Here is a 24952-nt window from a genome sequence, read left to right on the forward strand (position 1 = left end):
CGATCCTCCACCGACGGGAGCCGTCAGTTCGGCACGACACCTCTGTAAAGCACGACAGAGGAACTCGCTTCTCGGTATTCTGTAACATGCATCACGCTACCGTCGCTGCGGCTTCTCATTTGATCAAAGATCTAACGGCCGACAAGTGAATCGCATCGTGAATCTATTATATCGAAATATCGTGGACTCGAATTAATCGTGAATCGATCGGCGGAGACGAGATCCGAGAGAGTTTTGCTACGGAAACGTAAACACCAGCGAGGAATCAGAGATAAAAATATGCTCGATCTTTACGTCGCACGTATACGTATACGTGGCGAGAAGTAATTTCGTTCTAATCTTTCGTAGGTGATACTTATTTGTGTTAATTGAGTGATTTCTTGAATGTAGTTTATTGATTCAATTGTTCCATCACGGAGAATTATATATATTTAATAAAGTTGTTTCTAAAGGTGATCTTGATCTTGATTAGGTCGTAAGAAAGGTTTGCTGTGAAATGTAGTACAAGTGCATTCTTTTCTTTCTTTTTTTTTTTTTTTTTTTTTATCGAATGTGAATGTAGTAAATGTCATATTCGTATTTAAATATACGTATATGGGGAAAGGAGTAATTATGTAGCAATATTTGTTGTTAACAATTTAATTTTGTAGATCCAAACATATGGATCTTTTTCCTGTGAAATTTTTTTTTTCGAAAATAAAACATGACAAATAACACGTCGACATTTCGGGAAAAGATAAGGTTTACCTTATTTAACTTTTCCTCCTTGTTCTTGTTCAATTGGAATTTTACGACCACCATGACAAATTGACCTCGTGTTTCGAATCTTTTTTTACATCGGGATTGTACCAGATACTAATGTTGGTACACGCTCGACATGATTTTTCTCATCGGCCGGCCAACTTGTCGTTCGAATTCCAACTGTTTAAAGTTCAAAGGTGATCGAATTCCCGTGACGAGCATGGATTTAACACGTATTCCTTCGCCAAGGATGATATTTTACATCGCGTTGGAACACGTTGACAAATTGAAAGAACAAGATTAAGATACGCGAAGATATACGTGTCAAAGCTGGCCCATTAAAGATTCGAATATTTCTGAAAATCGTGGCAAAATTCTGCGAATCGAGCTATGACGTGAACCTCGTCACAGACGGTTATAACCTCTTTCCTCTTTCCTCCTTTTTCTCTCATCACCGCTGCCGCGACACCACGAGACTATTTTTCTATCACAACATACCCGGAACACGAGTTTAAACCACTTTGTCTGCACACAAATCTAAATTTACGACCCCTTTGACGGCTTCCAAAGCTATTTTCGTGGACGAATGCAAGCGGCCTTGACTTTGTGCCTCTCTTCGCACGTGAATCTCGTTCTCATGTACCGGAAGAAACCGTGAAAACGTAATCACTAATATTATTTAACCTTCAAACTTTTCCACCTCGATCGAAAGTATCATCCTTGATGTCCAAAATTTCCATATATGATGCGAACTATGAATTTTAATTGCATGTATTTTCTAGCAAAATCATTCTGTGTCAGTATCAAATATCAATATCTATTATTATATAATTTATTATTAACTATTCAACTTTCAATTTCAAAGAATTCAATTCGAAGTGTACAAAAAAAAAAAAGAAAAATAATAATAAATCCTTTTTCACTTCTGTAAGATTAGAAATAGAATACAAAACAGAAATATTTCAACGTGTCCTTAAATCGAATCGATCGTTTGTTGCAAAATCCTCGATTCATCCATCATTTTGAAAACGTAAAAACCCCAACTATCAAATATCACGAAGAAGGCCTAATTTCTGTTACACGCACGATTATCTCATCGGTTCTGTTTGTTGGAAAATCGTTTCTGCCGATCAGTCATTTCACAAACGCGTATTATTAATAGTTCACGATCCCGATGGGTCGATAATCATAAAAATAAACGATGGCTCGCGTTATACCGACACTTGCGCAAGTACTTACTCAGATCCATCGGAATGGTGGCATTCTTACAACCGTGTTCCCACTATAATAAAGTAACGTGGTCCCATAAACATCAGTTGTGAACAAAAAAAAAAAAAAAAAAAAAAATAGACATAGCAATGAACCGTGGAAGCCGTCTGACGAGGCCATTTTCCAATGTAATTAACACGTATATCGGGATTCGATGATTATGTAAATTATTTTCTTGTCTCATAAAATATATATTATTAACGTCATTGAAAGATAAAGTATTAGAAAAATTTTTAAAGATATTATTATGATAAAATTTGTGTTATAAATTTAGAAAATTAATATTCGGAATATCGATTGGTTGAATTGGAAATTTTTATTATATTTTATTTTTGTTAAAATTTTAATTTTTTCTTCTCTAACAGAATCTCAATGCAAAATTAAATCGAAACGAGAACGAAACATTTGATTTTCATGATAAAAGATACTGCTCGATCTCTAATCTTGATTTTTTTCCGAAATGTGTCATAAAATTTACCATTTTATCCATTTAAATTGTCGTTTCGATGGAAAAAGATTCCTTTCCTGATAATTTTTAAAATTAACATCATCGAAGTAAAGAAGAAGTCTAAAACGATGAAAATGAAATAATTATTGACGAATAATTTATCGTCGGTAGAAAGTACAAAAATTTGTTGCCCAATTTAATATTTTGTCTCCGCGTTACGACATCGTTCACCGATAGACGTTTTCGTTTTCTGAAATGTTGCGCCATGAGCGTATTCTGTGCCGCCATTTCGTTTGAGTGACATATACAGACAACTGCCCGAATACATAACCCATAAATTCATATTCACCCGCAACTCGATTACTTATCGCGCACTTCCACCGCTACTTAACGTGCAACATTCAACCGGCAATAACTTCCAATTAATATGCACGCGCGTTGCCATCCAAAACTAATAAATAATCGACTAATAATTTAATTACCTTTAAATAATTTATTATTTTAACAAATTCAACAAATCGTGTTTTCCAACTCGATGAACATTCCTCGTCAACATTATACTCACGAGTAAAATTTTAAAATCTCTAATTGGCTAATGTTCCTCGTAAAGATCGAATAAAATATACGATCGACTGGAGAATATGTTATATACCGTTTATAAATTTGTACGAATACAATTTTTCTCCCGATTTTTCTTGTACTTTATTGCATCACGATGCCAACTGAACCCAACACATGCACAGTTCCGCGAACATAAATTAATTTCACCAACGGGAAAAAAAAAAAAAAAGAAAAAAGAAAAAAGATAGAGCAACACACAAATGTAACCACTTGTAACATAAGTAGGTACGTAATAATATATTCTATCGTATCTAGGAAAAAGAATCTCATATTTATAGACCAAGTAGCTCATAACTTCTCCGACAAACCGATTTTAAAACGGTGTATTTACGATTTACAAATACCTGAGATTGTAATTCACGCAATCTCTCACTCAATGAATTCAATTTTTTTCAATTTTTTTTCTCATTGAATCGCCGCGAAGAAAGAGAGAAAGAAAGAGAGAAAGAAGGGGGGGGAGAGGGGGAAAGAAAAATAAGCAATCCAACGTATATACATATAACCGAATGTACGTAATTACAGCTCCAATAATTTCGTCTTCTTATTTCCCTCTTGCTTCATAAATTCCACGTGTTGCAGCCACACAGCGCCATTCCAATTCCGCAAAATAAACACAAACTAATCCCCTTTGGCCCCGAATACCGGGCCCATAAATTAATCCCCTCAACCCCTCGACAACAGCGAAACATGAAAGAGCTCGAAAAACAAGGCTCCATAAACAATAGATCAAAAAATGGCGATAATGTAAACCGGGAGGGAGGAACGTAATTGAGATCGATCTACTGGAACCATCGAGGTTGGCGCCAGCCGATAAAAAATGGCGGCTTGTCGCGGATCGAAACTTTTCATATACGCGGTTAACGTTATACGTGTATAATTGAGAACGAAAGGAAGGATGGAATGCAAGGGATCGTGGATCGTGAGGGGGAGGGGATAAAAATATTTTTTCCGCCTAGCGCCGGCGCGCTTTCAGCAGAGATAATTCTACTCGTAGGAGAAACGATTACGTTCGACAGGTCGACGCACGACTAATATCGATTCCCGTCTAACGCTCACTAACAACTGGAGCATGAAGGCATTATGTGCGCCTTCGTATACGTACACACGTGAACGACGGCACCTCTAATATCCAATTTCCTTCGTGTCGCATCATAACTCGTTTCTCACGATGCAAAATATCTTGATCGCGCGTCGAATCGGTTGCCTGTGTTGTTCCCCTATCCGTGCAAGTGTTGCGTCCGTGTTGCAGGATACGCGTGTGTGCGTCGATGGCGGCGGTGCTCGTGAGTCGGTCTCGATAAAAAGTTTTATTGGACGGAATCGAGTTTTCGAGTAGCGGATGGTGTACTTAAGATATTGAGGTATAGTGAGTGAATAGAAGAAGATTTTGGAGCCACTCGAAAATCGGTGTCGTTCAATTTCTTTCTTTTTTTCTTTAAGGGGATAGAGAAGCGTGTTTGGGGAATCGGTTTGATTTTTTTTTTATTGGAGGAGGCGATGGAATGCTTGAAATTTTAAGGAGCAGTTTTTCTTCTACTTGAGCTTTTTTGCGTATCGATTTGATGATTTGATTTTCTTTTATCGATCTTATGACAATAAAGAGATGTTTTGGGAAAATTCTTTTCTAATTGTAGGCCGGGCTTGTATTCATTGAATCATTTCGGATTTTCTTGCTTAATATCATAAAAAAAAAAGAAGAAGAAAAATGTCTCAATCGTTGTCTCGAAACAAAACGAAAAACATCAATTCGCCGATAATGTGAGCTGCACCGCGTCATCCGGAAATCGAGGACGCGACTTAAAAATAGCAGCCGATCCTCCTCCACCTACCTTCAGCCGGCATTAAAATATTGTTCAAACGTTGAATATATTTTTTTCCGCCGAGGTGTGCTCCATTCTACAACCGTAAAGAAAACGGCTCCTTTCTTAAAACAATCCTAAAAATAGTCGGCGATTTCCAACACTTTGTCGTTCCGCTTTCTCGATGAAACCGCTCCAAACATTGCCTTCTTGTGTGTTACACGTATTCGTCATTAGCACGTGTCAACTTAATTATCATCAAACCAGCACGTTCACGTCACACGTCCAATTATTTTTATTAATACGACAACATGGAACAACTTCTTCTTCTTCTTCTTCTATTCGTTCCTTCGTTATGAAGGAATTCAATCGATTCTCTTACGAAATCGAAACGGATCGATCGTGTAGTAATCCAATCGTGCTCGATATAATAACACTACTGTGTAATTTCACTTGAAACTTATCGATCATTCTTGTCAGCACCAAGTTTCAATCTCTTATTGGAAGGAACAGAAGCAGCACGCCCTAACCTTCGAGGAAAACGTGTTTCGTGAAACAGGAGAATGGAAACAGGAGCGACGAAAAATCAGAAAAGGTCACCGATTTATCACAAGTCTCTTGTAATTATAGTTCAAATAGTCCCATAGCGCCCCATACGTCCTTCTATCTATCCTGCCTTACCACGCTGTAAATAATTTCTCTTATCTCCGTTATCCTTCTATTCCCGTGTACACTAACGCGATCACAATTTAGATACCTGCGTGGAAATTCCTACGTTAGGATAGGAGGTAACCCGAGAAACAATAAATAATATCCGCGTATCGGTGAATCGGTGGAAAAGTTGGCGTGGAAAATTGCCAGGGAAACTGAATATCGTGAGAATTCTAATATAGAAGCTCGAGGTGTGAAAGGAAGAATGGAGATTCTTGGTTAAATTCATTAATGTCAGATTTGTAATGTCAGATAGAGTAGGTATTTTATTGAGAAATCGGATAGAGATAAATCTTAGAGATAAGGGATAAATCGAAATTTCTATGAACGAAGAATATTTAATTTTAAGAATAAAATTAAACTTTCAAATAAAAGAAAAGAAAGAAAGAAAAAACATTTGATCGCTTTCTCGTATTTATTCGTTATTTAATTTTATTCAAAGATATTCCGATCGGAGGAGGATCGAAGAAAGGAAACGTAAGTTTCATTAAATTATTGTGATAAAAGCGATTCGATGGTGCGAGTAGAAGAGAAGAAGAGTGTGAATACGAGTGAAATATGGCATCGTGATTTCAATGACAGCCGAGGGAATTAAAACTGAATCGTGTGGTGTGATGCAAAACGACTGTCGTGCTCGAAAAATGACGAATAATTGTTCTCGAGATCGCTTCGAATCTCATCTGGAAGAATATTAATGGGAAGAAGCTTGTGGAAGATGATACGTGGAGCGTGAACCGGAAGAAGAATGTTCTCCAAGATGGATCAAACGATTCTTCTCTCTCTGCTGATATCATTGACGGTAAGATTTCGAATGTTAACAACCGAGGAACGTCGAAACGTGATTTAACGCGTGTTACATGGTATAATTTCTGGGCTGGGTCCAATTTGACTCGAACTTCAATGCCAAACTCGTAGATTAAATTAATGTGCAATCGTTTGGACCGGCCTGTTCGTGTATGGAGAGGAAAAAAAAAAAGAAAGGGAGGGGGAGTAAGTGCGGAGGCGGTGTCTTTGATGCTGATTCAAAGGACTCTCCTCGTTGAAACTCTTCTTAGATACGTCATCGATTTTTATGGTACTTTTGTAAAAGCTTAGTTCGGTTTTGAAATTAAGGAATAAATTATTCAGTCGAGTGTTTTAATTCCGACCGAATATGGACTTGGCTGACGGACTTAAAACTTGTATTTCTTTAACCGGACGCTTCTTCTCGATAAGTTAATTTTATTCACAAAATTTTAAAGGTTAGATTATTATAATATTACGCTATGCAAGAGACGTCACATTTAACTTTATCCTTCGAGATGTTGCCTTAATTGAAAATTCGTTACGTTAAGAAAGGTCGAGAGGCGTGAATTATCACGCGAAAATGAAAGTAGTTACACTTTACCAATTACCAGGCATATCCATGCATAACATTTAACATTTTATACCTTCGATCGATGGAAATTAATTTCTCGATTCCTCGCGAACACAACGAAGGCCGCCCAGTGGATAACCTCCAACTCGTGCAAGGATATTATAATTTATACGCTGCACGAAAATCGTCATACCGGTCGGCCATCAGAAGTGATCCGTTGAAAGACAAATTAGAGGATATCTGGCGCCTGCCTCGTGCTTTAAACTCGTCCGCGTTCTCGTCCACATGCTGAAAAGCACGGCCGCGCGCGGCCCCTCTCTTTTTTCCCTTTTCTCCTCTTCTCTCTTTCTTCCATCCTCCTCTCCTCTTCCTCTTTTTTTCCCTCCTCCTCCTCCTCCTCCTTTTATTTTCGTTTCTCCTCTTGGAGCCCGCTCGAGCCGCTCTCGAGAGAGTCGACGAGGGCTTACCACCACGGGCCAATAAAAAGTATCACGCGAACGTGTCTCATCCGTGTCACGATGATAAGAGTGACTCTTTTTGGGAGCATCTCTTTATCCGTGCGTGTCACTGAAATTCGTCGAAAGCGTGTCGGTGTATTTCTTCTCCAACAGAGAGAGAGAGAGAGAGAGAGCCAACTTCGAGTAGGAGTTTCTCCGCCGACTTTCTTTCGAGCTTCTATGCTTAAAACAGAACTGGCCGCGCTCGTAAATTAATTTCTCGTGGAGAACGATTTGGTTTCATCCACTCTTTTTTTTCTTCTTCTTTTTTTTTTTTCTCCATCCATTTTTGTTTGGTCAAGAGTTAGTGCAGCGTCGTTAGGAAAACGTCGGGGGAAAGAGGCGGTATAAGTTCCACGACGCCTTCTCTTCTTATGTTAGTTATAGAGTGTGTAAAAAAAGATGGATCCCCTGGAGATTTATAGAGTTGTAAGAGGAGATAGGAGTAGGATTTCTAGTATTCAAGAAGCCATTATCCCGATATTCTCGAAGATTTCATCATCGTGCGACGATACACCGTATCAACTTCTGTGTGAAGAATAATTTGATATTGAAACTCTTGAAACTCGTGAAATAATGAGATGATTTGAAAATGATAATAGCTTTAAATGCTAAAATACAAAACTCTACAGAATGTAGAAGCATCTCTTCAAGCATCCATTATCATAACACGGTTATTCCTACCGCACCGCACGAAATAATTCATAAACGTAACTCAAAGTAAAATATGACGACACGGCAATCCCTTTCTCGAAACGTGCACTTTGCAAATACAAATAATGAATAATAATGTTGAACACGAAGTCTGAATACGAGACAAATTTCACGCGGTCTGAAACAGCTGCAACAAGCGCCACGGGACGCGTCCAAATCGGGCAGCCGCGTATTTCGTAAATTCAGCAATGTTTTTCGCGTTGGGTAGCTAATGAATCCTGGTGGCGCTTGTCGTTAGTTTAATCAGCGTTATTATTATCATTTACACGGGCTAACGAGACCTTGTTGTCGTCGAGAAGTTAAATAGTCCACGCGTATACCTTTAATGATCGGCAATATTTCAAAATTACGAGGAATATTTCATCGGCGAAACCTTTCAAACCGGTTTCCCCCTCCCCTCCCCCCCTCCCCTCCCCTCCCTGTCCATTAGGAACTATGACGGATAAAATGACGATCGTACATTTGGCGGGGGTCAGATGTGGTTTCGCGTAAAACGAAGATAAATTCTAAATAAGAAAGTAGTATGAGTCAGAAATGGTCCGACATTGTGGTCGGTCGTAAAAGGAATTCCCTTTGCTGTTGGTGTAAAAGTAAAGGAATATATTTTTCATGATGTTTCCTGCGTGATAAAGAGGTACAAGCGTCACGATCTACAACAGCAAAGGCGCCACGTTGCGAGGGGAAAAATGGTATCCGATTAACGAAGTTATTTATTGCCTACGAATCTAACCACTCCCTCGTTAATTATCATAAGAGATACGTGAGCCTTGTAACGTGTCAATCAAACTTTAAGCTACCGCTTTAACCGCCGTTTTTTAATGCGTATGGAAACGGGTTAAAACAGAGATAGAGAATGAAGGGTGGAAAGAAGTGTATCCTTTTCCCGGTTCGAATACATTTCGACGAGTCGCCGTAACATTTATCAAACCATTGATAATAGTAATTATTGGGTTTACATATCGTTTCTCTAACGTTTGAAATTTACGATCTAATACAGCCAGGTAAATTTTATTAGGCTCCTTATAAATCACACGCGTCGAACCTTAATAAAGATTTACAGAGGAAAAAAAAAAAAAAAAAGATTAGAATTTCATTGTGATTGTGATATGTATGATAAATGATCGATGCACGAATTGTACGTAGAAGCTACTTTTCCTCACATCCTATTATTAGTTTGTTTTATCGTCAATTTGCCAGCTATTCTCCTATTGTTCTAAGCCTCTGAGGAAAATTGCTAGCCGTAGCGTGACCATTAACTTCATCAACATATAATAAATCACGAGCAATTCTCCAACTTCTTTTTCTCGGGATTCATCAACATTTCTTAAAAAAACGTCCCGAATTGTTACATAACGAATCGCAAAGAATCAGAAAGAACTTTTCCAGGATAATGGCATCGTTTGGCCTAACAATCGATCATAAAGGAAACAACGGGTGAACGAGCAAGACGTTCTTTTATTTTACGACGTGCGTCTGTCGTAAATAACGCGGTTTAATTGTGGCTGATTTTTCTCTCCTTTCCTGATGAGCCGAGACTCGTCTGCGATCGTCCAAGGCCTGTCTAGGAAGTGCCATTACTGCGCGAAACGCATTCCACCCGTTAAATGCTGCGAGTAGCGCGTATTCTTAGATCGGCCAAGCAGATTTAAAGCGGATTCGAACCGTGTTCGAACGGTTGAGAAAGCGCATGTGAAGTATCCACGATCCAAATTTCGTTTTTTGTCACGTTTCATAAAGTCGAGGAGATCCTTCATTAATCACTAGGATCGAGATCCATCACTTACCGCCCACGTCGCTGCTTGAGATTGTCTATGCCACTTAGAAGGAACATCTTCTTCTTGGTATAGTGTGAAATAACTTTGCCGTGAAATGGCTTTTGGTAGAATGCGTTGGACTTTTGACTTTTTTTTTTTAGGATGTTCGAGGATATCATCTTCCTCTGAGAATAGGAATCCCTTTGTGGAATAATGGAAAGTGAATCGTTTGAGAAATTTGAGAATTAGAGGATTAATTCGAGGGAAATTTCTTCATCTTAATGATTCAGACAAAGTATATGTAATTAGTTCTCCTTGGATGATGATGAAATTTAGATTCTCATACGTCTTTGACGTATGAATTAATCGACAATGATCGTTTAAAAACAATTATATTCAACAGTGATCAATGTAAGAACGATCCGATCTTTGAAGATGATAGATTCGTAAAATCTGATAGTCTGATTAAAACCATGAAAAATCTTTTATCATCGTTAAATAATCCAGGAAATTTCAATATTTTCCTGTTTTTATGTACATGAAATAACCAGGCATTGTAATAAATTATAAATGTTTCTCAGCTTCCTGTAAATGTCTCGCATTTTACTTGCGACAATATTTATTTCTCGTCGCCAGATACAAAAGGTTGCAGAATTTTTAACCGTTCAAATAGTATTTCAGAATAATTAACATGCTTAAACATTGTTGCATTTGATCATAAATTCACGCTGGATTGTAAATCTCTTTTCTAATAAAACTAGGCGAAATGTACAATAATTTGCATTGCGCGGCGTCACGTAATTTCACGATAATTCAACCGAGTAAATTTATACCTGAACCTTGGTTGAAAAGTATAAAATGTTCAATTTCGCTCGCTTCGGTGTACCTAATTTCTAGATTAAATTTTCCTCTCCTCGACTCGAACGATCGCTTCGCTTTTACGCGCACGTTCAGTCGACTGACAGTAGGAAGATATTTATTCATGGGCCATCAGTTTCGTGTCTCGTCTCCGTCTCAAACGTTGACACGCGTTTAGTGCAGGGTCATGATTACAATCATTCGAGTTTCTATTGGCGCTACTCGAATCTTCATTGACAGTTCTCACTCCCTTCCATTTTCTTCTTCGTTGATATTTTTTATTCAACTTTGTCGGTCCTTTATCCCTCCCAAGTTTCTCTCGTTATTATCTATCTCATTTTTTAACAATTTCCTTTACTTCAACATTGGAAAAAGTTGCAGAAGTTCTCCTTCAAACACATTCTTATTTTCTCTCGTATATTGAGAATAATTATTAAACTCTCTTTTTGCAAGTGTAAATTCTTTTTAAAAAAATTAACAAATTATTATCTACTGTTATAATCATAGTGGCTACATTAAAATTCAAGCAGATTCGATTAACGTCAGGGTACCGATTTCCACGGATTATATAGGCGCGTATCTTTCAAACGGTGTCCGGTTGCACGTACAAGATCCCTCTCGATTAGTCGAGTATGCATTTCAGTATTGCACAAGAGATTCTAATTAAGCAAAAACCAACCTTAATCGACGCTAATCCACGATTCGATACGCTCGTCTCGCCTCTGTTCTCCGTTCCTTTCGCAATTTTAAAATTTCACAAATTTCGATCAAAACGTATTCTTCTAACGAATAAAATCCTCAAGAGAATTATCTTCCTCAAGGTCGATTAGATACCTTATCTACCTCTTCAACTATTGTCTTCGCAAAGACAAATCCCACTTGATGAATCTTTCGATAATTTTAATCTTCGTACGATACAAATACACCAAATACGTATTATTCCATGAGAAAACAAATTGTAATAATTTTCAAACTCCCGTATAATATTTCCTTCACGACGTTATATCGAAAGACAGATTACATTACATTCACGAGCAGCGTTTCCAACATTTCGCTATCTACGACGAAATGGCGAATCCATTCGACGACATTCGACTTCTCGAAGGATGACGATGCACGTGACCGCGCTTATTCGCCGGCTATCGGTTCTGCTTTCGCGTCTCATCCCTTTCTCATCCGGCGCATTACGAAGCGTGCACGCGTAACCGGCGCCAGGGAGCAGGTTGCAAACGCCTCGAGTTTCATTGCTCGCGCCAAGCGGATCGTCTCGAAACGGGCGGGAAGAGCGAGACGTTTAGACGCGCTTCGCCTTGTCGGACCACCGTGAAAAAGCATTTCGAATTCGCCTCGGAATCCGGTCTTATCGAGAAAAGTCAATTATATCCGGCGCGGAGAACTGGTTGAGGAGTTGGCGGGGGGAGGGAAAAAATGGAAGGAATTCCTTGAAACCGTGAAACGTTTCTGCGAAACATTCCGTGAAACGACTTGCGAAACACTATGAATTTTAGATAGATTTCCATTTGTGCATTTTTGCCCTTTTTTTTTCTTTTTTGAAGACTTTGAAATTAAATTCCCTCCCCCTTTCGATTTATGATCGTTCCGATCTTTGTATTTATTCTCAATTGATAGCGACAGAAACGGAGAGCGTGTGTTTCTTTCCGATAATAATATTTTATTGAAACTGGTTTAGAGAGCGTTGAAAGATATTAAAAGGCGATAAATTGTGTCACAATTTAAGCGTACATTGTTCTTTATGGGATAGAGAAAATAAATTCGTAAAAAATATAAACTATATGTAAAGAAAGAATTGTTTCAAAAGAGAAGAAAGAAAAAACACGTATGAAGATTTTGAAAAATCTAGTACACGTAAATGTAACAGATAGATTAGAACTTTTTTAATTTCTTCGAGATAAGGATAGATTCAGAACTAGATAGATATGAAATAAAAAAAAAAAAAAAGGATATGTGATTGTACAATTAGCGCTTTAATTGTGCGATAATTGATCTAGCCTCGATAAGAAAAATGTTAAGTTAAGTAAGAAAATTTTAAACTTCTAAGCTGCATTGCTGGACTGCTTTGATAACCGGTTTCTATTGAACTTCTTTGGGTTAAATTTATATCCCGTACGATGAATTTATAAAATTGAAAAATTGCTTACTAGATATTGTTGAGAATATAATGTCGTAATTTATTGTGACGTTAACTGGAAATCTTTGTGGTATATAATAATTTATTACGTAATACGTTACACGATAACAAGGTCTTCATTATGATAATGTGTAGCTAATACCAGTTCGTGGTGTCTGGAACAACTCTCGTTTATTGAAATAATAATCTACATAATATGATTAAATCCAGACACCCATTCATACTTCTATGCAATATTTCTTTCTACTATTTTTTATTTTTCTATTTAAAATATAAATTCGTTGTTCGACTTTTTTAATTAACTCTACAATCAATTTTTTCAACTCGAAATTGTATTTTTGAATTACTCAAAGCGGTTCAAATTTATACATTTTTAAAGATTTCATTGCATTTGTACAATTATTCACCTGTCAGAAATAGACGGTGGAACGTGAACGAAGGGGTCAGGACTTTCATATTTCATCGTGGATACGACACTCGACGATGATCGGTGCCGATAACACCGTGGCATCAGAATCGAGTTCGACGTTTATTCTTGTTACGTTATTTTCGTGGACACTAGAGCTGTTTAATCCCCGTCCTGAATCTGGAACATAATGTCGAACCTGCAACGTTCCTCGTGGAACAACGATGATTCATTCGGGGTCCTCTTGAAGCCGATTATTAATTAGCCGCTTATCTTAATGACTTTACATCACTTTCGCTCCTCCCCTCCCCCCCTTTTTTTTTCCTTCCGACGTTGAACCTTCGCCACGATATAAGACTGCGATCGTGGAATTTCATCGTGCAAAATTATTCGCGAGAAATATTCTTTCTTGAAAAATTTTTCCACCGATTCCGAATTTAAAGGATTTGGATGAGTGAAAAGATCGATGAAGGATCGATCTCTTGGAAGAATCGATCGGCCGCCTGGAAGTAAAAGTTGAATTGATCAGGCATTAATTATCATTCGCATAAAAATAAGATTGTACATCATCGGTTACGGTATCATAATAAAATAATATTTAAAGTAGGTTAGCAATACTAGATTCATGCTGTTTAAACAATACTCGAGCGGCGAAACTAGAATTTTAAAACAAATCAGGTTGCGCTACAAAAGACGAAGATTTATGATGTTTAAACGATATTCGAATCGCGACATCCATGAATTTAATTTTATATTCAAACATATCATTCCGTTTACACACTTCATAGATTTAAAAAAAAAAAAAAAAAAAAAAAGAAAAGGAAAAAAGAAATAGACAGGTAATATTTCTCTCCCTACGATGATGAGATACGCTCTATTTTTACGTGACCAGTCTATTGGCCATGAATAACCCTATTGGATCTAAAGAATCTTACGTGACCGGCATAACCTGCGCTCAATTAACTCGTAATTGTGTAAGACATTAACCTGTATGACACTGTTTGATTACACGGTTAGTGTGTTAATGCTTCGTTTACTTTCTAATACAGATTTAACGGATTGCATCAACCTAAATATCACTTGGTTATATTCTCATTAGGCAACTAAAAATATCGATCGTTCGGATTCTATAACACGATTCGGTTCTTTTATCGAAAAATAATAACGATTACAAAAAAACATATTGAAAAGTGTGTCAAGTTTATCAAGTTTAATTCAACTTCCCCTCGAAAAAATGGTGGAGAGCATAACAACTTTGAATGAAAATATTCGCCACACGCCGATACTGAAAAGTATCCTGATCATTGCTCGAATCGAATCTAATAAGCGCGTGGTTTCTGAACGGACACAAGGTATACGCGAAATGCAAACTGCTTTATCGCAGTGTAAACACCTGGTGTGGCCTCGTAAATGTTGTTGGAGAGAATTACAGCTCGCTTATAACAAGTTAACACGCACGACGTAATTTAATGTGCTTTAACACCTCCACGGATTTATGCTACCCATTGCGTGCGAAGGTACGAATGCGTGTGTATTTTTGTAAAAAGTAGCGGCGGAAACCGCGACGCGTGTGCGTGGCACGCGTGTGTACGTGCACGGATGTCGAGCATACGGGTCATTGTGGCACCCGACGTTTATTTCAAGTCGCCATCGCGACGCTATAAATTTCACTGTTACATTTTTGGTCGTGGTGATGAACGGCTGTTCCATAAACCGTGTCGTTAATGAATGGTGAGGGTGTGAGGATGCAATTTGCGATAAAGGAAGTTAAGGCCTTATATACCATTCTTTTCTCAAAATAATCCTATCTTTGATCTATGGATCCTTTAATCGTATCGCGAGCATGGAAATTTTGAAACAAGGACGAAGAGAAGAATTATGAAAGATTTGCGTAAACGATAATTTTTCTGAAATCCAATTAAAATACAAATTTAATTTTCCTCTAATAAGTAAGAAGTTAGTTCAAATAGAGCACTCTCTGCCAAAAGAATCTATTCGAAAGTGAATTATTACGTCTACGTAATTAAGGGATTCCATAAATTTCTTCGTAACAATAATCCCACGGTTTCGATCGTAAATCAAGACCTTCGTCATAAATACAAATCCTAGATAACAATCGAGGCGAGATAACATTAACGTCCGATTATTCGGAGATGGCGACTCGATATATCGAGGAGGAGAGGAGACCTGCTTCACGTGGTTTGACATTATCGAGCTGTAATCGAGACGCCGTTCTCGCGGCTCGCATTGTTCCCTTATACAGGCCCGATTTATAAATTCGCTCATGCGATATTCATACAATTAATATTGGCCACGGTGCGCCACGTAAAAGGCAGAGTATAACTTGACATTCATCCCCGGTTAATCCAATCAAAGAGCCGAGGAGTGTCAGTTTGGGCGCGGCTTTATATGCACGTTACTGATTAGCTTTTTCACTGAAAAAAAAAAAAAAAAAAAAAAAGAAGTGTTCAGCTCTGGCGGATATCAAGGACATCAGCAGACTGTGAACATCGTTGGAAAATTAATCGTAGTTTAACCGATCGATTAACAACGAACGAGAAAAAAAGAATCTAACAATAATGGACAATAAAGATCGATAAATGTACATAAAAATACATAAAAAAAATAAAGTGTTGCAATTCGTAAAATTCTCTTAAAGCCTCTCTAAGATCGAGTAACATTCTTGACGCATTAGCCGAGCCGGACGCATTTCCAAATTGCGAAACTGCGTACCGAAATAGAATCGAATTTTCAAGAAAGCTATCACGGCACTATTAATCGTCCAATCAAACGGTAGTAATAGATACGAATAGTTCCAGATCCGACCTGAATCACTATCGAAGAAGCACTTGCTCCTCGTACGTGGCCATGTGGTCTTCTCTGTAATTTATACTCGTCTTTCGCGTCCCATATACCGATTCTACGCCCATGTAACACTAACCCACGTACGGATACTGTATAAGCAATTTAACATACAATCCCTTATCATCTTAATCTTCTTCAGCTTCATCAACCGCGAGAATAGGATATACGTCGGGCTCGTATACGTCGCCATTACAATACACTTCGAATTTCCTTTCGCAACGTATATTTTCAACTTATCAATTTCCAGCCTACTGACTAATAGGAATTATTATATATATATATATATTTGTTGTATATACGTGGACAGAGGTGGAGGGATTATTTCCGAGAAATCGTCGCGATTTTTCTTAACCACGCTCGATCAAAGTTGCGAATAACAGTGACGTTTACGAGACACGAATATTAATCGTGTCCGTCACGCTGCAACTCGCGTTATAAATCTTTTAAACAATTCTTCTGCCAAGAATTTTTTCAATTCTCTTCGATAGAAATAATTAATCGCCGATGTTGGAAATATTTATCTTGATTTGTATCCTTTGTATCACGTTGGCCAAGTAACTTTTGTTCGTCTGGCAAATGATAAATTTCTAATAAATTTCTAATAATAAAGAAACGAATAATTGCGAGGATATTAAATATAAATATTAAATTTGTTAATTAGGTCGATGGATTATACGAAAAAATTAAAATTATAGATAATTTGTGACCTATATTCCAATCGACATCATAAACACATACACATATGTTAACATGTTAAATTACAATAATCGTCGTATTTCGTTATTATTTACTCTACAAGAATTCTGATCATCGATCGCACAACGTTAAGCAATTAACATCACACACGTTAACTGATGTGTAATAATCTCTATTATAACTTCTATTAATATACTCTATATTAATCAATATTTTCTTAGTCAAGAGACAACATCCAATTACCATATCTTTTCGAATATTCATAAATTCAATTGATAATAAAATTAAATTTTTTAATAACAAAATTGAAAATTTTAGATGAAAAAAATGTTGAATTTCTAAGTTTTAAAGTGTCGATATAATGTTTAATAAAAGTATTTTTTGAAATAACCTAAAAAAGATTCACGATCAAGAGTAGTTTCTCTAGATTTGAGAATCTTTTATATATGTTAACACGATTTTAAATTTTATCTTAAGAAAAAGAATATATAGGTACTTGGATGTTGACATAATGATTAATGGAAGTAACGTAACATAACTTAAATAAGCTTTCAATGGCCTTTAGGTGGTTCTTTGATTGTCTGGATCACCCATGAAGAGATCCATGATTCCGGTGCACTCGACTTGTCGCGATTCACAGACTGAACGACAAACTGCAGCTGGCTTTTGGACACTCACGAAGGAACGCGACGTGGCTAAATTTATTTCTTGACAGCCATAATTTTACCACGGTCCTACGCACAACCATATGCCTCGACATGTTGTGACTTACTAATTCGCAGATTCGAAATTTACTTCGATCCGATAACGAGCTCTGTTTATACAAATTTCATGCTAAGTAACCACGTGTGTAAATACTGTTTCTGTTTCCTAGAATTCTTCGAGTGATTGGGTTCAACGAATTTGTGGTATAAAGACATATCCACTTCCACGAGTAAACAAATAAATGGATGGAAATACTTTAGTAGATTTCGTTTCATTAATATTATAATCTCGAAATATTATTTGAAATTGTATTATTTTGATGCTGTGATTAATCGTCACGAGTATCAAATTAATTAAAAAATAAACAGCAAAATCATTAAAAGATTTAGATGTATTTAAAACATATTCAAATATTTGATCGATATAAAAAAAATATAATGTCTCTCTATATATTCCCTATATACTTTATATTACAAGATTATTATATTGATACGTTAAAAATAATAAAGAACAAAATTTCGACTTTTCATATAACGTAAAAAAACGTGAAAAGAAATTAAAAATTTTGTCATCAAAACCCAATCAGAATGTAGAGAAAACCATGCCGTTAAAATTATTTTTTGATTCATCTCGATATCTCAATCGGTTGCCGAGATATAACGATTCAAATAGCGCTTAACGTAACGCAAAAATTATGAATGGACCGTGGCCCATTGGCCTATATTTTTTCCTGGAAATGCGTACTACGTCCTTCCAAGAATCGCATACTATGTTTTTCCAGGAATCGCGCGTCTGCCGCTTGTCTGCAGTTTGGGATAGGTTAGTGAAACGAGATGCAAGCAAAAGATCCGAATAAAAAACAAGGATAGTAATGGTAAATGATTAAAAATTATAGTTTCCTTTACACGACGATATCTTGGGAACCGGAAGTCGTATCAAGAAAAATCGAAAAGCATTTTAAAGAGCAAGATTCAGCGCTTCTAATGATCGTTCATTCGTTGATCGGAAATCATTATCTTCGGAATTACAGCGGTTCAAAGCGGTTTTTCTAATTTTAATAAGATTTAATTGAGTTTTGAAATAATTACGTGATAATTATATTTATTTTTCGAAGAATATTATTTGTTTTATTAATGATATATTGATATATTGATTTGTTGTTATTTTCTTGTTAGTTTTTTATCGTTACATTTATTCATCGAATTGCATGCATCAAAGTATATTTCAACGTAAAGAATAGAGTTTGTGGAATTTAAAAAAAAGATGTTGCGTACAATCGACCCAACCCGATAACAAAAATCAAAGATATTGATCACATGTACCAATGTGCTGCAGCGTGCAAGCAATGTGCTTGACAAAACGAGCGTAACGCTTTCCATTATTTTTGTCAGTGGATTTTGATTGCTTCCTCGTCGAGAATGTGCAAATGTGTTATTACTTCCGTGTCATTTCTATTTTCTTTGACAATGCGTTTTGTCATCTTTCGATCATCCTTTTTACTTTTATTCTCCATTATCTCAATTGTTGCATCAGCTATTGATGAAAATAATGTAAAATAAAATAATACAATACTCTTAATGTTTTAAATTGTTTTCAATTTCGAAATAATTCGATTAATTTCAAACTTAATATGTTCTCAGTGTTTTCTGAATTGCTGCGATGGACATTTAATCGATGGGATTTTCACGGAACCGACCTTGGAACGGGGTTACAATTTGGTTGCCACGGTTCCTCGTGGTGCTGTGGTTTTGAACGTGACACAATTACGTCACACGGAGAATTATTTGGGTAAGAAGGCATATATTTATCGCACTGCATCATCGGACAAAAATACTCGTACACAAGAGAAAATCTTCGCAAACTGAATGAACAATGAGATAAATCTTGATTTATAAAATGTATCGTATAGTATGCAAATTCGAAAATGATTTCATAAATTTTTTTTATCTTATTTTTTTTTTTTTGTAAGATTCTTGCAAGATAATGAATCTGACTTTCCTTCATTTCTTTCTGATATAACAATAATAATAATAATAAAGTATAATAAATTTTAATAAATATATTCAATTGAATAAAAAAGATATTAAAGAAAGAAAAAACGAATGAAGGAAAATATTACATTACAAATAATATTGAATCAAGCTTATACATAGAATTTCGCTCGAGTATAACAAAATGTATTAATAAGCAAATCATTGTCGTGAGAAGATTATTCACGATTACAAACAATCAATTGTACTTGTTCATGATGCCTCTTTATTATCGATGCCTAGAATTCATTCTATTCGAGGCATTATTCTTGGCATCAACCCTTGCATAATCTCCAATGTCTGCACACGCATTAAGTGAACGTAAATTAAATGCAGTAGCTATTCACGTGACACAATACGTGATCACAACTTTGTCCTTTGATTCGTTCTGACTCTGTGATAGTATTAAAACATATTTAACGATATAACCTATTCCATATTATATATATATATGGATTTTATTGAAATTTTTTTTATAATATTTCTCATTTATTCTAAGATTGTTGAATACGCAATTTTATTGTAATCGTAAAGAATTGTTAAGTTTAACGATATACGTATCGTCATAATGAGTAATCAATTGATTTTATAGTTATATGTAATAGTCATAAAATATCTTGTTTTTTATTTATAATCCGAAGAATTATATAAATCCGTATAAATTGAATAATATATTCGATTTGAAATTATATATATTTGTTAATATATATTGTGAGTGAAAATGAATTTTGTAATTAAATAGTTTTCTCTGTTCACGTAATCTTGCTATTTCATTTAGAAACGAGAGTAGAAGAATACTTATTTTCCAAAATTAATATTTCCGTGAGATTTTTCATTCTTCATTCTTTTGAAAATTCTCACTCTCTATTCTTAATTTTCACACGTCCAGTTTTCTTGAACCACATCCAAATAATAACCGTGAATAATATAAATTGATACGGTCGTAAAACCGATCATATGAACCTTTGCGAGCTGTAATTCTTGCCTAAACGATCTCAGCCAAGATTTTCACAATGGATCGAATGGGTCGATGTGTCATAGATCTTTAAAGAAGATTACATAGCGCATATTATTTTTATTCGATTACCCATTCTTTAGCGCTTGGTGAAACAACCAGGTAGGTGTGAAGTAATGCGAAACGAATCGAAGGTATTCATAACGATGTGATTAATTATATATGTATGTAACACGAATCCTCGAAGTCGATTTCGCAATTTTGTGTACGTGCAATTTACGACAATTTTTCCAAAATTTTATTAGTCGTAAATTTTAGATGGCTGGCCATTTCGTGGTAAATTTTTAAATAATTTCTATTTCGCGAACTATTTGTGGAAAGCTTAAACGTGCGGCAATATTTAGAATGCATTTAAATATACATAAAATAGAAATATAGTGAAGTATTTGAATAATTTCTAGACTGGAAAAATGTAAAAGTGTAAAAAATTTATAGATTTAAATTAGAATAAAATTCATGATTAAATTTCATACATTTTCATGAATCGTAAATTTCGAAAAATAATGTATCTTTTATACTTAGAAATTTAAATTGCCTCGATGAAAAAGATCATTGCACAAGTTTTAAATATACATAATCAATTACAAAAAAAAAAAAAAAAAAAGAAAGACTATATGAATAAAACAAGTTATCATTAATTATTAAAATAATTATAATTTTTCCATGGGAAAGCAATCTAATAAATTATTCCACCTATTTCTATTTCTTTTTAAAATCAATTTTTATGTAATTGTATGATAATTAAACAAAGTTGATAGATTGTATCACTCTCGTTTGTAAAATGAAAACGAAACAATTTGCATTCACGGTTCATATCAAGATAATATTTCGTTTAACCAAGCTTGACGAGAGTTGAAAGACACATAGCGGCTATCCAATGTGCACGTCATCCGCTAAATGACTCGTCTATGCCTTCAATGTATCGTATCGCGCAGTTGCATTGCACCCGACATTTCTCGCATGCAAACCCGTGAATGACTCTCCGTTTCCGTCTCATTATGCGAATCCGAGCTAACTTTAAACGCGCTACAATTACGCGAAATCATTATCGACAGAATGATCTGAATCTTAATGTCGTCCAACGCTTTATTCTACGTAATGAATGTGTTTTATTTACGCATTTCGATTCTTGTGGAAAAAAATATTAGACAATACATTGACGACGAACGAGAAATCTAATTTTCTTTACTGAAAATTATAGATAGGATGGAATGAAATTTTGATAAATTGAATTAGTGATAAATCCTACTAAATCATATATTCGATTTCTGATGTGATAGAAACTGAGAAATCTTTAAGAACAGATTTCAATAATCTTGCTTTGGATTTTAATCTTGTTTCTAGCGGTCAAGTTGCAAGATGGTAGCTACGTGTTCAATGGAAATTACAGCATAAGTCTGCCTGGTAAATATCAAGCGGCAGGGACTACCTTCGTCTACGTTCGTCAAAGTCCCCAGAATTTGGAAAGTTTCTCTGCCATTGGCCCGTTGGAAGAGCCCATTGATGTTATGGTAAATAAATTAAAGCAATGGAAATAAATGAAACAAGAAGATATATATTCAAACATTTTCGATTCAGGTTTTATATCAAGAACCGAATCCTGGGATTGTATATAGATACGTGATCCCCGGAAGTGGGGTGTCTCCGAGTTCTCATCTCGGACATAGGACGGGTATACAATTTTTCTTTTGAATAGACGAGAATGAAATAACAATAACAATTAATGTACAGAAAGTTCTATTTCAGTTTCTAACAAGGCTGGTGAAGCTATTCCTCACAGAAAGTAAGAATTCTTGAATATTCCAATATTTTTTTTTTTTTGTCACACTTCATTATCAATTAACGATTATTCATTATTCCATAGAGTGGAAGCCGGTTCTAATATCAATGATGGAACGCAAACATATCTTCCAAGACGGTACAAGAAAAGAAAATTCTTTTGGAAACCAAGCGGTTATACCGAGTGTAGTAAAACTTGTGGCGGAGGTAAAGAGATATTTTTAGAAATTATATTTCCAAGTTAAATATATGAAACAAACGTCTTTCTTTTTTATTTGTTGTACCAAAAAAAAAAAAAAAAAAAAAAAGGTATTCAGATGTTGAAGTATGTATGCACGAGGGAACACACACAGACACCTGTGCCTGAAAAGAGATGCCACGCGTTAGAAAAACCGCGAGAAACTCAAGTACGATGCAATACTACACCTTGCCTACCCAGGTGAATAGAATTCCACGCGTTCAATTGAAAAAAAATATATTCTTCCATAATATATCCTGCACTCTTCTATTCCTTAATTCAATAATTTTACGCATTTATTGTTTCAATATTTTAAATACAACATTTAACGTATCCATCTAATCTAATTTTAGAGATAATTTTATTTGAGATAATTTTAATTTGTGAATTCCAATATTTATTCGAATATATTTCGTAACGTTATAAAGATGGAGAGCAGGCCCGTGGAGCCATTGTTCGGTTACCTGCGGTAGCGGTACGCGTTCCAGAAGCATAGAATGCGTACAAGAAATAACAGCATCGTTGATAATGAGAATAGCCGATGGCGCCTGCGTGGAGCCTAATATCTTTCCTACTTCCGAGGTTTGCGAAATGCCACGCTGTGAACTCGAATCGAAGGTAGCACCAACAACATTACCGCCTCCGCAATGGAGCGTGGGCACATGGTCCACGGTATGTTTCTCTTTTATCCAATAAAATTCAAAACGAAGCCTATATATATAATAAATCGAGTTAAAGAAAGAAAAGATAAAATCGTGATAAAAATCACGAATAATTTATTATGTTTATTGAGATATATTGTGATTATTTCGTTTTTTTTCTTTTTTTTTTTTTCTTTCAAGTGTTCCACAACTTGCGGTCCAGGTACGAGAACAAGGAGTGCAACGTGCGTGACACAAGGCCCTACGTGTAATCTTGCAGAAAAGCCTATTACTCAAGATGCTTGTGATTTAGGAGCCTGTACCACTAAATCGCCACAAACGAATGCTATTTCCACGAGAATCGAAAGTTCGCAGTGGTTGTACACTGAATGGTCCGAGGAGGTAGAAAATATATATGATTATTTTATGGAACTTTCTTAACATTTTTCTAAATTTGTAAATCGGAAAGAGCCTTGTGAGGAAATAAAAAATATTCGATAGTCGATTTAACACTTAAAATTAATTATTTTTTTTTCTTTGTCGTTCTAAGAAAAGTGTAGTATTTATTATCAATTTCAATAGTGTTCCGCCGAATGTGGAGTCGGTATGCAAACGAGAAAGGTGTTCTGCGAAAAAGATCCGGAGGGAGAATTTTGCGACCAATCGACAAGACCTGAAACTTCAAGAACCTGTTCCAGCAACAGAACCTGTAGTGGACAATGGTTTACGGGACCATGGACCGCGGTAGGTTCAAATAACATAAATAAGGAAAATAATAAATTTAATACCGAATAATAGATATGTTAGCTTACCGTTTGCTGTGAAAATCTTAAAAATTATACACGATTTTTATCCCTAAGAGGGGAAGATCCATCCAAACCTTGAGATTTAAAGTTTACATTTTAAATTTCGAATAAATAATACCTTTTCCTCTAGTGTTCCACGGAATGTGATCAAGGAGAACAAGTCAGAGAAGTAGCCTGCATAACTACGCTTCGTGGATCTCTTCGTGTTGTTCTCGACATGAATTGCCCTGCGAACAAACCGGAAAGTCGAAGATCTTGCACCGCTCCACCATGCACATCCTCGTGGTTTATATCAGACTGGACAGAAGTAATTTAAATTCTTCGCTTGCGCATTTTAACATTAAATTAATCTTCTGTACAGTTGACAATTTTGAGAAACATTTGTAAACCACGAAGCAAAAAATTCATAATTGTTACGTAAATTATTTTCCACGCGTTTTAGTGCTCCCGATCGTGTGGAAAAGGCTTTCAAAAGAGAGAAGTAAAGTGTCTGAACAGAGAGGGTCAGATACCGGAACACCACGAGCTCCATTGCAAAGAAAAGGATCGACCTATATCTCGACGAACTTGCAACGACTATCCTTGCAAGGAGGACATGCACAGATCTGAGAATCATCACACTGTCCTGCAAGTTCAAGACGATCCAGAAATATCAAATGGTATTTCACATGGCATTTCTTAATAATTTGTCAAAAAATTTGTAATTTTCTTTAATGAGACATTCGTTACGATTTATTATCATTTATTATGTTGCATTGCAAGAAAACTACCTTATCTATTTGATAGATTTTTAAATTAAAGTGATCCTTATGAATTCAATTGGATATGACTTATTTTCTTTTTCTTTTCTTTT

The 24952-nt window shown here is 35.8% G+C and overlaps 1 protein-coding gene across 4 annotated transcripts in view; it reads left to right on the forward strand.

The window, feature by feature from the left end:
- The window catches only part of LOC100863865 (thrombospondin type-1 domain-containing protein 4), a 25784-nt gene continuing 832 nt past the window's right edge, over positions 1-24952 (forward strand). Inside the window, exons 1-13 of one of the 4 annotated variants that reach the window (XM_086915411.1) lie at positions 1-344; positions 6032-6388; positions 19231-19378; positions 21980-22146; positions 22214-22307; positions 22382-22418; positions 22500-22621; positions 22724-22853; positions 23081-23324; positions 23495-23695; positions 23876-24037; positions 24230-24406; positions 24542-24758. In XM_086915411.1, coding sequence (XP_086771537.1) covers positions 6335-6388; positions 19231-19378; positions 21980-22146; positions 22214-22307; positions 22382-22418; positions 22500-22621; positions 22724-22853; positions 23081-23324; positions 23495-23695; positions 23876-24037; positions 24230-24406; positions 24542-24758 — 1753 coding nt within the window. In that variant the 5' untranslated portion in view covers positions 1-344; positions 6032-6334. Of the gene's footprint in view, positions 453-6031; positions 6389-19230; positions 19379-21979; positions 22147-22213; positions 22308-22381; positions 22419-22499; positions 22622-22723; positions 22854-23080; positions 23325-23494; positions 23696-23875; positions 24038-24229; positions 24407-24541; positions 24759-24952 lie in introns of all 4 variants that reach the window. The other 3 variants (XM_031919559.2, XM_086915413.1, XM_086915412.1) reach the window with 3 other exon arrangements.

This window comes from Apis florea, unplaced genomic scaffold, assembly GCF_048593485.1.
Source record: "Apis florea isolate Af1SG1 unplaced genomic scaffold, ASM4859348v1 contig_3775_pilon, whole genome shotgun sequence".
Classification (NCBI taxonomy): Eukaryota; Metazoa; Arthropoda; class Insecta; order Hymenoptera; family Apidae; genus Apis; species Apis florea.